Source organism: Mustela erminea, chromosome 11 (assembly GCF_009829155.1).
Source record: "Mustela erminea isolate mMusErm1 chromosome 11, mMusErm1.Pri, whole genome shotgun sequence".
NCBI lineage: Eukaryota > Metazoa > Chordata > Mammalia > Carnivora > Mustelidae > Mustela > Mustela erminea.
Window position 1 is genome coordinate 20,845,492 of NC_045624.1, and position 14,599 is coordinate 20,860,090.

General features: G+C 38.2%; 1 protein-coding gene across 3 annotated transcripts in view; it reads right to left on the reverse strand.

Moving 5' to 3' along the window:
- Positions 1-3,343: 3,343 nt before the first annotated feature.
- Positions 3,344-14,599, reverse strand: part of MKLN1 (muskelin 1) — a 338,468-nt gene continuing 327,212 nt past the window's right edge. For all 3 annotated transcript variants that reach the window (XM_032305386.1, XM_032305385.1, XM_032305384.1), the window contains one exon: positions 3,344-6,301. In XM_032305386.1, the coding sequence (XP_032161277.1) occupies positions 6,180-6,301 (122 nt within the window). In that variant the 3' untranslated portion in view covers positions 3,344-6,179. The remainder of the gene's footprint in view (positions 6,302-14,599) is intronic.

Sequence of the window (14,599 nt, forward strand, 5' to 3'; positions counted from 1 at the left end):
ATATATATATTCAAAGTAGGCTCCAGGCCCAGATGGAGCCCAGAGTGGGGCTTGAACTCAAAACCCCAAGATCAAGACCTGAGCTGAGATCGAGTTGGATGCTCAACTGACTGGGCCACCCAGGTGCCTCCAAAATTACTAAATACTTCTAATGCCAGAACTCATGGATTTCTTGGCAAAGTAGATAAACAGTAACTCATGGGATTGTGCATAATTAATTTTAAAGTACAGAAACAACTGATGTAAGTGAAATTCTGTATGGATTATAAGTTAAACATGAAATAATTTTCTTCCTATTTTAAAAGGCTAGAAAATAAACACCAACAAAATGACACTGGCTAAACCGTAACAAAGGCTTTCTTTCTTGAGATTGGTTAACAAGAGAGAAATAAAGCTCAAAACTGGCTACTTGAGCAACTCCTTAATCATGCACACAGGCCTGTTCAGTACATCACACAGTGCTTTTCTTTCCTGCCAATTAATCTGGCAGTCATTAAGCACGGAGTGAAACTGAGGAACGATGATCTCTTCAGGCTGGTACTGGTGTGGCAGACAGCTCAGAGAGCTACACTAACTGCTTGAATGCTAGCATCCCAGATGGTACAGAGCTGTGCTGCAGCAAGAGCTTAAACTTGACAAAAAAGTCCTATGGGAGCCCCCAAACCGCATGTTAGAATGTTGTAGTGCTGGTTTTCCCACTGGATCCTTATCAAGAAACTGGCTGAACATAAGAAACTGCTCAGCTAGTTTAAAATCTCAAGCCCGTCACGATGGGTTTTCCGTTCCAAGACCTCTAGCAGCTCTTTGGGAGAAGAGGAGGAAAGAAATTAACTGGGAATGCTGCTTTCCAAAGACTACACAGAATAACTGAGCTGTGATTCCTTTTGACAGTCCTCTTCCCAGCACTGCATGAGCAAAATGAATTTAGGGTTAGAAATGGAGAGCTTTCTTTTTCGTTTAGATTTGTGGACCTTTGCATCTATGAGCAAAAAGCTCTTATTTTCCTTTCTCTAACATATCTGCATTCTCCTCTCCAGCCCTGTTCCTGGGGTTCAATACCTCCAACTGTAAATGCCTGGTGGACAGGCCAATAGGATGCTGCGCACAAATATGTTTCATTGCAACTGTGTGAGCGGCAGATAAAAAGGAAGGTGAATTATTTCATAACTATCAGTGATAATTTAAAAATGAACAAATGCCAATCATTTCATAGGAATCAAAGCTATTCCTAAGATACAATTCCATCAGAAACCGAAAGTCAATTCTTTTTTTTTTTTTTAAAGATTTTATTTATTTATTTGACAGACAGAGATCACAAGTAGGCAGAGAAGCAGGCAGAGAGAGAGAAGAGGAAGCAGGCTCCCTGCTGTGCAGAGAGCCCAATGCGGGGCTTGATCCCAGAACCCTGGGATCATGACCTGAGCCAAAGGCAGAGGCTTTAACCCACTGAGCCACCCAGGCGCCCCTGAAAGTCAATTCTTAATACAAATTCCAACATCAGCAGAACATCACTGCTACTCAGAGGTAGTAGGAATAGAGGGGAAAAGGCTAAAAAATTGTAAGGAAAAGACAACAGGCAAATGGAAATCTGGTGAGACGCTGAATTCCATAAGCTCTGCTATGAAACTTATACCTGATCATCGGTTTTATGACTAGGCTTCCTAATGCCAAGAAAAGAAGCCAACAGTGGCTCCTCCACTCAAGCTGCCAGAGCCATGTTACTGTTCTCCACATGAAAATGACTCAAGGATTTTGACAGCAATGTCTGAACATTATTAATTCTTTAATAATGGACAATTTTGAATTTCATTGTTTTGTTGTCATAAACAAGAATAAAAGAACATGTTTGCCTCAAAATGATATTGGCCTTTCTTCTTAAATGGTACAATACTCATAAGGAATGCCACAGAAAACCTAGGAAATCTAGGGCTGAAAAAGCCAAGAGTAAAGTCAGGTTAGCTAAGGAAATAATGGATGTGCATTTCACACTATTTGGTCAGCAGGAGGAAATCAAGGTAAAGAAATTATGTAAAATAAAATACTAACATAGCATTTTTTTTTCCAGAAAAAAAAAAAAAAAAAAAGAGCAACTGGTGAAGAAATCAATAAATTGTAATGAGTCCTCCTGCCAAAACAAACAATGGCAACATCATTCAGCTGATCTAGTTGGCTCCTAATGAATCATTTCAACAAATATGGGAAATGTCCACCTTCAACTGAAATACATCTATGCTAGAAATTTTGGGTAGTCAAATTATTTCAGCATTGATACAAATCACAGGGAGATACAGGCTATGGTCAAAAATCACAGAAGAATGATGTTACTTGACTACTAAGAAATACAAAAACACCTTTGAGTGAAAGAGCCCAGAGATCTAATCTACAAGTATTGTGATAGGCAGACCCTTGGGACATTCTCCAATTACTATAAACTTTTTCTGAGGAAGCATGCAATCCCAGATCAAGGACAACTTTAAGAATTTGAAACTTAGTAAAAACTCAGGCCAGAATTTACACAAAAGGATGAAACTGCAGATGACTGTGGATTTATAAGAAGGGTTATGAAGACTATGTTTTTTATAGCTAGATGACCTTGTTTAGAGTATGCATGGTCATGACCCCCTCCCATATAAATCACTTCAAACCATAATTCTCAACTGCCAGGTAACATTCAACCAGCTAAAAAGTTAATACAACATTCACTCAGGAAATAAGTAAATGACCCATAATTACCGAATGAATTCCATATGGTGTTAAGAATAATTATTACTTTGTGTTATAACCATGAAACGACTATAATTCAAAGAGTAAAACCAGTGCTTTTTGATCCACTGAACATCATCATAATGTAGTTTTTGTTTGTAGGTTATATTTTTCAACTTTTTTATTACATGACATTCTGTCAATGTACCTCTAAAATAGAACTATTTTTCTTTTTTAAGATTTCTATTAATTTACTTGACAGAGAAGCAGTGAGAGAGGGAACACAAGCAGGGGGAGTGGGAGAGGGAGAAGCAGGCTTTCTGTTGAGGAGGGAGCTTGATGTAGGACTCAATTCCAGGACCGTGGGATCATAACCTGAGCGAAGGCAGCCGCTTAACGACTGAGCCACCCAGGTGCCCCTCTAAATAGCACTTTTAAGGCAGATGTGAAGAGATACACTAGAAGGATACGCTGGAAACCATTTATATTCAAAATACATACTTCACCCAAGAATGCAGTTTTATAATCTTAAATCACTGTGCTTGAAACCTAACAAACCTTTCTGTGATAAATCACCGAATTAACTTTCTATCAGTCTCTACTTATTAGACATGGACAGGTCAGTTTTAGCATCACTGAAAACCAGGTCTAAAAAGATAATCTTTTGAAAAGCTAAGACTGTCAGTTTGAGCAATCAGGCACCCAAATCTGGATTCCTTTGCTTGAATGAGATTGAGATATTTGAACTAATAAAATCGGCCACATGAGGTCTCTGTTATTTCACAGAATACAAATGCATTTTAGAAGTATCTTTCAAATCAGATAATTTCTCATCAAGTGCAAGCACTGAAAATAATGTCAGAGATCTAGTTTACTTTTTGGAATAATATATTCCCCCAGGAAAGAGAGAAATGGGAATGAAGTTGAAGCTGGAGATAATGAAACTGAGTAAGCTGTATCCTACTAACGAATGCATCTAAGCATCAGCCAGGTGTTTCAACTGAGACTCAGGAAGCTAGAATGAAAGCATTTCAAGGAATCAAGCCCAGATAACTTGGCCTACCTAAACACTATCTAAATACCAAATTAGATTAAATTATAATACACTGCTGGAATTCTTGGAAATATATGTAAGCTCCTCACTGAATATATAAACAAGTTTCAAATCAGGTTCTGGTGTGAAATGTGAGCAGAGTGTCATCTTGGTCACAGGTACTGTGGAGCCCAGTGGTCTCCTGCGATCTTTGCCAGCAATGCTCTTTCAGAGCCCCATGGCACAAACTCTACCTAATCAACTAGCTCCTCAATGGTGTAAATGCTCACTATGATTCAGCCCCATTTAAATATGTAAGTGAAAAAAAATTCAGAAATGAAGAAAAGGGTAAAAGTTCCACCTAAATAAAGTGAGGAAAGATAAAATGAAAACAAACTTGTGTTAAAAACCAACTAGTAGAGAGTCAGGGAAAAACAAAATCACTGAGGTCAAGAACTGAGTTTCTCCCATATAAGGAAATTACGGAACTCATGAAAACAGCAACAAAGAAAGCATTGTAGAAACAGAAGGTGGAGGCAGCAGAACTTCATTTGGTTACTATGTTTAAAGTGCCAGAATTTAAACGAGAACTTGTAAATTTAGAAACTCTATCAAGTTCTTCCTATCAACTCTCTGATTTGTACCTGTTTCCACAAAACAAGATTCAATAGCCTACAATATTAGTGATAATATTTAATTTCTTGACTGTCGGGGGACTGGCATTTTATGAAGCTGTATCAAAATGCAGGTAGATTCTATTTGCTCACCTATAAAGTCACTTGGTTATTCTGCAGCTGCGCAATTTGGTACTTCGTGAAATTACATACTATAGCTTTCACAAGGTAAGATACAAATCTGTTTAATAAATCACTACGGACAGCTTTGGGATGCTTAGAAAGCTAAGGAGCCCAAAATTCAAGTCTAGAACTAGGAAAAATAGATTACTGATCCTTCCCCAAAGCAGTGAAACCAAACAATAAAGACGGAGTGAAGAGGGAGCTCAGTCTCATTCCTATACATGAGACTTTTCAAAAGTGCAACTCAAAAAGTCTTCTCTTTCTTTGGTGAGGCCTAATCCTGCTACTCAGGGACATACTCAATTCCACAAAGTCCTTCACTTTTCAGAGCTACTGGACTGATGGACATCGACTATACTGAGGCTGCTTTAGGCATGGTGCGTGCAGTTTTTGAGCAAATGCAAGCACTGGCCCAGTGTGGGATTCCTGCACTGCACCCTGCAGCACCTCATGGAATGATACATACCTCCATTCCCTCACTGAAACTTGAACAGCGGGAAAGCCAATCCGCCTTTCTTTTAATGAAAAAATACTCGCACCGTTATTTTTTTTCTCCACTTAAAAGCCTATGTGTGCTCTGTGAAATGCCTGTCAGCTGTATTCCATCAGGCAACCTCAAGCCGTTATTCTTTAAGATATCAGTACACAGGAGCAGATGCAGGGAGCTAATGTATATGGAAGTAAACAAGAGTATAGCTCTGAAAAACCCACCCTCCCAAGTGAAAATGCTACAAAGAGCACAGAGGAGAAATGGAATCACAGCTCTACCAGAGGCAAGAGTCATTTTCTTCCAAAATTTGCTATAAAGACACAATAAACATATTAATCACTGCTGGAATCTTCTTGCTGGTCATTTTTATATTGGCTCTTAAAGGTTCTGCACTATATTCTCCTCAGTTTAAGGTTTCTGTGACTCAAAGCTATTGGAATATCCACTATAAAATATATTATTATAGAAATACTATATACCAATCTCAGATAAGTACCTGGATCAATCTTGGGTTTCATTTCTTAGTTCTATGACAAGGAGCATAAATTTGAGCCCTCTGTTCCTCCTATTGTTTAATGTAATACAAGACTCTAGTCAACAGAGACACACATACCACTTTAACATACATCATTTGCCCTACAGAACTATATACTTTTAAGAATGAAGAGGTAAACAACTGACACCACCTACAAGCAGTTGTGTGATGCAAGGCAAAGTGAAGTGGGAAAGGAGGAGAAAGAAGGGAGGCCAAACCAGGCGACAACAAAACCCCATTCTTCGAGTACTGAGTCTGTTAATAGTACTTATTTGCCCCAATTTTATAAAAATGAAATAAAAATCAGAAAAGGGTAAACTGCCTGATTATTTCTTCTTTTATATTCATTCGTTCTTAAAAGTTAAAGTAAGAAAAAAATATATATATATTTAAATGGAAAGTATACCAATTTCACTTTATTAACCTAATTCGGGATGGGATGAGGAGAAAGGGGCTGAGGTTGGGTATGAAGGAGAGGGTTAAAACTTGTGACAGTAAAGATCCCTTCAAAATTCTGGTGCAGTCCTTGATCACTGCAGCCTAACTGTCGGTCAACAGAGTTGAACTCCACAATACTGAAAGCAGACTCCTGTTCTCCATTGCTGTCCAGTGACTCTTCAGTTACAGTGTGATGAGGTCTACCAGGTTGCCTTTAGGAGGAGTCATGCTGTCAGGAAAGAAATTTACTAAGGTGTCAAAGAGCTGAGTTCTTTGAGCATACGTGTGATCCACATCGGAAAAGCCTGGTAAGGGAGAGATACAAAGAAACTCATCCATTGTGTCTAAAACATGTTAACAGAGAAGTTAGTTGAGAAAAACAGCAATGTATAAGGGGAAAACCGAAAACTCATCTGATTTTAAAAGCAGATAGACATGGGCTATGAACCCAGTTTTACTACCTGGCAGTGGTGTGATCTTAGGTAAGTTAATCAGACTTTCTGCAACTGTTTCCACAGCGGTAAATTTGTGTTAATCTTATTTACTTCATGGTGATACTGTGCATAGTAAATGCAATTATGTGAGAAGCCCCTGTTCTAATGATTGGCTAACTAATCATTAGTAACTAACTTATAATGATTTCTCTTCTTTCCTTGACAAACATTTTTCTCTTCTAGTCCACTGAGGCAGTTTCACCTTTTCCTGACTTTATAATGCTTCTGAGCCACTAAAATTTTTTTGATAATAAAAATACAATAAAATCAGGGGCACCTGGGTGGCTCAGTCATTTAAATGTCTATCTCTTGGTCTTGGCTCGGGTCCTGGGGTCAAGCTCTGCGTTGAGCTCAGAGCTCAGCGCAGAGTCAGCTTGTCCCTCTACCTCTGCCCCTCCCCCAGCTCTCACTCATAAATAAAGAAAAAATATATATATATTTTTTAAGATTTTATTTATTTATTTGACAGACAGAGATCACAAGTAGGCAGAGAGGCAGGCAGAGAGAGAGGAAGGGAAGCAGGCTCCCTGCTGAGCAGAGAGCCTGAGGCGGGGCTTGATCCTAGGACCCTGAGATCATGACCTGAGCCGGAGGCAGAGGCTTTAACCCACTGAGCCACCCAGGCACCCTGAAAATCTTTTTTTAAAAAAAGATTTTATTTATTTATTTGACAGAGATCACAAGTAGGCATAGAGGCAGGCAGAGAGAGGGGGGGAGGCAGGCTCCCTGCTGAGCAGAGAGCCCGATGCGGGACTCGACCCCAGGACCCTGGGCTCATGACCCGAGCCAAAGGCAGAGGCTTTAACCCACTAAATCACCCAGGTGCCCCAATAAATAAAGTCCTTAAAAAGTAGAATAAAATCAAAATGAAAAACATACTAAAATCACTTTCTTTAGAAGGTGGTCTAAAATCATTAAGGTCCTGAGAGCTGGAAGTAGTGTCAAAGAACTGAAAGAATTACCTGTACAGTAACGTAGAACATCCCTGGCACATAGGAAATGACATGCATTTATGGTACTAAGCACCAGGCTCTCTGCCAGGCACTTATCATGTGAGAAACAGAACAATGACCTACTTTTTATCCAGATAAACATTAGAAAGTGGATGACATTCTTAAAAGGTGGGGACCATGAACTAAAGGATTTTTCCCCTCCTTTAACCTCTATTAAACATTTAATTTTCAAGCTTATTCCGGCCAAAGGAATATTCAGTGAGATGCTTCCTTCCTTTAGTCAGCTGGTATGTATTGCTTTAAGCTGCTTTAAATTTCTTATGTACATATGAAGTAGGAAAGTAATAAAATAAACAAAGTAGTCTTTTGATTTCCCTGTTCATGAAATGGCTGAGACAATGAGAGCCCTACTGAGTACCTTAAGACACAGATATAGTGCCAGAAAGTTATATATGCCTTGATACCCAATGAAAATTATTTCAAACTGGACCAATGTTCACTCAACTTACAATATAGTTTTAGCTACATTCTGTTTTTTACTCTTGTAAAGAACATGAACAGAACAAAACATTGCCAAGGACACCAGTTTCCTGGAAGGAAAATAAACAATGTTTCAAGAAAGGAACATTCCTTTTAATTAAAAAAAAAATTCTTTTACTATTATTTTAAGTTTGAGGGCAAATGTTTTTATCTTTGGAGCTTTAACATTTAACAAAGAGGGGCGCCTGGGTGGCTTAGATGGTTAAGTGTCTGCCTTCAGCTCAGGTCATGGTCTGGGGTCATGGGATTAAGCCCCACATTGGGCTCTCTGCTCACTGGTGAGTCTGCTTCTCCCTCTTCCTCTATGATCTCTCTCACAAAAAATAACTAAAACCTTAAAAAAAAAAAAAGAAACTGTATATTAAAAAAAAAAAAAAAAGATTTAACAAAGAAATATCATAGAAATGAATGGAAGGAAATACTCCAAAATGTAAACAAATGTTATCTCTGAATGATGAGATTATTTTTTTCTATTTTATGCTTTCAGAGTTTTCTAAAATTTTGATAAATTTCAAACTCCTAGAAGCATTTCAAGAATAGTACAACGAAGACTCATACACCCTTACCTAGATTACTCAAGCTGTTGAACATTTTGTCACGTGTTCTCATTCTCTCTCTTTGTATGTTTGTACCCCACACATACTTTTCTTGTAGAATGATTTGGGAGTAAATTGTACACATTTTCACCCCTAAATACTTGAGCTCATTTCACCTAAGAACATCACTTAAATAACCACTATATATTAAATTTAGGAAACTTAACATTTTTGTCCCAATCATCTTTTTTATAGTTATTTTCCCTATTCATCTAAAACTCAACCCAGTATTTAGTTTTCTTTGGCCTGGAATAGTCCCTCAGCCTCTGTTTTTTATGATACTGATACCCTTGACAAGTACAGAGCAATTATTTAGTTGTAGAATGTGTTGAATTTGGGTTGTCTGACTGCTTCCTCGAATCAGATTAAATTTATGCAGTTCTGGCAAAAATACTATCAAAGAGATACCGTGTCCTTCCCACTGCATCATGTCAGGAGGCACAGGCTCTCAGTTTATCCCAATGTTAACTGTGATCTCCTGATCAAACTGGTATCCGCCAGATTTCGCTGGTGTGAAGGTGTTGTTTTCTACCCCTGCAATTAGTAAAATACTTTCTTAAAAAATTTTTTTTAAAGTAGGCTCCTTATCCACCATGTGGCTCTACCTCACAACCCTGAGATTAAGACCTGTGATCAAGAGAGTCAGACGCTCCATGGACTGAGTCACCCAGGCGACCCCAGCAATTAGTAAAATATTGATAAGAATAGCCTGAAACTATGTGAATTTCCCAACAATATTTGCCTTCACTGATGATTCTTGCTAAAACAATTATATGTTGCTAAAACAAAACAAAACAAAACAAAACACTGATAGTGTTTTCCTAACTCTACAATTCCTTCTGCATTTGTTGACTGACACTAAAGAGCTTTTCTTTTTTCCTCCATTTTATTTGTTTGCACGACTATGTACTCAGATCCTTTTCTTGTTCAATATATCATATTTATTACCATCATTATTCATTGTAATACTCACACTGTCCCAGTTTTGGCAAGCAAGAGCTCTTTTGAGCTTGTTTCTGTGTCTTTTTTAATGCTCCCATTAATTTTTGAGCACTTCCTTATTTCCTGGCAGAGCAAGATATCCAAGCTCATCTTTACACAGCTCTGGAATCAGCCATTTTTTTAAGGAGCCCTAATTCCTTTTAGTGGTGAGTGACATTTAGGACTAAGATCAGTTGCGTTAATTGCCAAAGGTGGTGGTGTTTCTAGACCTGTACATATATGTGCACACATATTATACACAACTTTTTTTTTTTTTTTTAAAGATTTTTATTTATTTATTTGTCAGAGAGAGAGAGAGAGAGAGCAAGAGCGAGCACAGGCAGAGTGGCAGGCAGAGGCAGAGGGAGAAGCAGGCTCCCTGCAGAGCAAGGAGCCCGATGTGGGACTCGATCCCAGGATGCTGGGATCATGACCTGAGCTGAAGGCAGCTGCTTAACCAACTGAGCCACCTAGGCGTCCCTATACACAACTTTTTTAAAAGCAGATTATGAATTCGTGATTTCACTGATGATTCCCGTGTTTTTTAGAACTCTACAGGATTCTTCCTCTCCTTAATCCCATTCCCTATTTATAGTATCTCCTTTCTCCCACTAGGAAAATTGATCTCTACACCATCATATTTACTTATTTGTTCAACATAAAATACACACAAAACATGTTCCAGAATTACTATACCCATACCATGACCAACAAAAAAATTATACACATTTCTTTACTTTTATTGTCTTTGAATATATCCAAAAGTATAGTCTAAGCATTATAGTATTGTACTGAAAAGGTTACTCTCTTTTTCCCCCTACGGTGTGGTAATATAACCAACTGTAATCAACTTTAGGGGTTTCCCCCTTGTTTTACTTTCTATATTTGTAAAATTGTCATAATAGGTTTTATTTTTAAGAGAAGATATTGATTTTGATGTATTACTCTAATGAAGTAATACCTATGTATTACTAATATGCTACTAATGAAGTACCTATGTATCCTAATGAAGTAACATCGAACAAAATTAATGTATTTTTATGAGATTAAATAATTTAAGAGGGAGGGAAGCACTGAGTTCCTACTCTATCCCAGGTACTTTATATATGACATTTCATTTTTTTTTTTTTTTAAAGATTTTTTCTTTATTTATCTGACAGAGATCACAAGTAGGCAGAGAGGCAGGCAGAGAGAGAGGAGGAAGCAGGCTCCCTGCAGAGCAGAGAGCCCGATGTGGGGCTCGATCCCAGGACCCTGGGATCATGACCTGAGCCGAAGGCAGAGGCTTAACCCACTGAGCCACCCAGGTGCCCCTCATTCTTTTTTTTTTTTTTTTTTTAAGATTTATTTATTTGTCAGAGAGAGTGAGTGAACACAGAAGCAGAGGGGAGTGGCAGGCACAGGAAGAAGAAGGCTCCTGGCTGAGCAAAGAGGCCAATGTGGGACTTGATCCCAGGATCCTGGGATCATGACCCCAGCTGAAGGCAGATACTTAACCGACTGAGCCACCCAGGTGTCCCTGACCGCATTTCATTCTTATAAAAAACTAATGAGGAAGTTATCATAAACTCTCCTTTCAGATGAGACAACTTAGGGATATTCAGTCTTTGTAAGACCTCACAGTTAGGGCAGGAAGAGAACAGATTGTGAACCTGTGTCTACCTGACTCCAAAACCCATTTATTTATTTTTATTAACTAATATTCACTAAGGGCTTAAATTGTAGGCAGTGTGCCAAGTTCACTTACTCCTTAAGAGAACATGTTTAATTAATTTATTTTTTGACTTAATTTTTTTTCTCTTATTGGAGTATATATAATTGACATACAGTGTTATATTACTTTCAGGTATATAACATACTGATTTTGACTTGAGAAATCTGTACATAACTCAATGCTCCCCATGATTAAGTGTGGTTACCTCTGAGTATGTTTTACTTTTATTTACCATTTACCAATGAGAAAATTGAAATTCACACTATTATTAGATGAATGTTTAAATTGTGGCAGATCTTATTATGGAATACCATGTATTACTTATTAAGAATACAATAGATCTAGTATAGTTTCTTGCAAACATCTCCAAGCCACATCATTAATTTTAAAATGTTATGTTGTAGAAAACGTATTTTACACTGTGTAATAAATAAAACCAGAACACACAAAGGTATAGGTCTGTGTGTGTCTGTGTGTAGGTACAGTCCATCTTTATTACGCAGATTCCTTATCTGTGCATTTGCCTGCCCACTAAAACGTACCTGTAACCCCCAAATCAGTACTTGTGGCAGTATGTGGTCATTCACGGACATGTGGAGAGCAGCACACATTTGAATGAGCACAGGCAGATGCTGTCAGCTAAGGGCAAACTGGGTCATGCTCTGTGTTCTTTTACCACCTCTCACACTATAAACAAGTGTCCTTTTCAAATCCACTGGCTTTTTATTTTTTACGTTTTTGTGCTTTTTGTTGTTACTTCACTGCTTTACTATAAAGGTGCCCAAGCATAGTGCTGAAGTGTTATCTAGTGTGCCTAAGGCCATGATGTGCCTTATGGAGAAAATGCGTGTGTTTGATAAGCGTTGTGCAACGTTAATCAATTATATAAAGAACCTAACTCTGTGTCCATTGGAGAAATGGTTTAGTATTCACTAATTCAGTAATTCTTATGACTTTACAGAACATAACTACTGTAAGTAAAGAGAATCACTGTATTTGCAGGTCTGTGTATGTAGCTGTGTGTGTATGGAAAGATCTGCCAGATACGAACGATTACACTTGAGAAGAGACAGAGATTGAAGAAAGCTGTTCAAGGAGAACTTTAAGCTGTATCTGTACTTAAAAGTTAAAAAAAAATACATTAAAAAGAGGTAGGCAGTAAGAAACCCATCAACAGTAACATGACTAATTAAATGGCAGAGCTAGGACAAAAAACGGTAATGTAGATTCTAAATCTCATACTCCTCCATCAGTGTTTCTCTCACTTCATTTTCATCATAAAATGGAATGAGGAACTAATCACTCAGAGTAGCAGACACTGGTTAAAGCTCAGTGAGAAGTAGTATAGTTGGTTTAGAATGTGAGCTCTGAAGCCATAGGATTATAGTCTGTATCCTAGTCTCGCCATTCATTAGTATTATTCCTGGGCAAGTTACCTAAGCTTCTCTGTGTCCCCGTTTCTTCCTATATAAAGGGGATCATAATACTAACTACTTCATAGGATTATTACGGAGATTAGATGAGTTAAGACCTGTACAGTGCTTAAAATAGTACCTGGTCCCATAGTTAAGTGCTCAGTAAATACCAGCTATCGCTTTATTACTACTACCACAACCAGAAATGATAACTCTAAAAAGAAAAGTGACCTATTAGGAACACACACACACACACACACACACACACACACACACACACACAATTTTAGTATTTTATTTATTAGAGAGAGGGAGAGCACGAGAGAGAGCAGAGAGCATGAGTTGGGGGGGAGCAGCAGAGGAAGAGGGAAAAGCAGACTCTCCACTGAGCAGGGAGCCCAACGTGGGGCTCTATTCCAGGATCCCCAGACACTTAACCGACTGAGCCACCCAGGCGCTCCTTCTTTTATTTATAATTATTTATTTCCTCCAAGATTTATTTATTTGAGAGAGAGAGAATAAGCAGGAGAGGCAGAGGAAGAGGGAGAGAGCATCTAAAGCAGACCCCACGCTGAGCAAGAAGCCTGACACCCGGTTCAATCTCACCCTAAGATCAGCACCTGAGGCAAAACCAAGAGTAGTAGATACTCAACCAACCATACACCCAGGTGCCCCTAGGAATATACTTTTAACTTAACATCTTATACAGACTAGGTAAAGTTTCCTACTTACAGTTAAGAAGAAATAGCAAGAATTCTCATTTTTCTCCTGGATACAAGTTTGTTGATCTTTCTATAGCTAATAATAAACTTTCTGTTATACAAAAAGTACCTATAAACATATGGGCTACAGACAAGAGTCTGAAGGAAGTGGATATAAAGTATAAAGGCTAAAAGGACATAGCAAATGCTGCAAAATTCTTAGGGCTCCTCATTCACAAATGTCAACACAATGATAAAAAGCACTATTTTAGGCATCATATGTTTTAAACGTCTCTCTGAATTTGCATTTTGCACATCATATTTGGACTCTAAAAGTTTTAAAAAGAGGTGTGAAGATCAAAAAAGGCAATATGTACTATAGACTAGATTTTTCCTACCTGTCACATACTTTGCTGAAAATATGCTTAAATCGCTCCAGTGTATACTTTCTGGAAATAAGACACAACTCTATAAACTGGCAAAATGTCTGAGTTCAAGTTTAAAAGTTTAAAACCCAGAGCCACCAGAAGTTTTAAATTCAAGATCCCCAGAGGCTGCTTTTCTCTGAAGTCAGTCATTTTTCAAAACTAAGATAATGTCAGCTATTTGTAAAATGCTTTCCATCTTTTTAATTCTTTTTTTTAAAAAAGATTTTATTTATTTATTTAACACAGAGAGAAAGAACACAAGCGGTGGGGGGCAGCAGGCAGAGGGAGAGGGAGAAGCAGGATCCCCACTAAGCAAGGAGCCCCAAATGGAGGTCAATGCCAGGATCCCAGGAACATGACCTGAACTAAAGGCAGTCACCTAACCGACTGAGCCACCCAGGTGCCCCTAATTCTTTAAATTACATAGGACATTAATAAATACTTTCATTTAATTCTCAATAAGAAGTTAAGATAAACAATTCTGGAGGAAGTCAGTTATAAAGTTTGGTGGAGGCAAATATTTTTGGTGAATTTAGAAAATGAAATATTTAGTTTATCTGCACATGAAAAATATATACATTTAGGGACACTTGGCTGGCTCGGTCAGTAGAGCATGTGACTGACTCTCAATCTTGGGGTTGTGAGTTCAAGCCCCACACTGGGTGTAGAGATTACTTAAAAATGAAAGTCTTTAGGGGCACTTGGGTGGCTCAGTCATTAAGCAACTGCCTTCGGCTCAGGTCACGACCCCAGAGTCCTGGGATCAAGCCTCACATTGGGC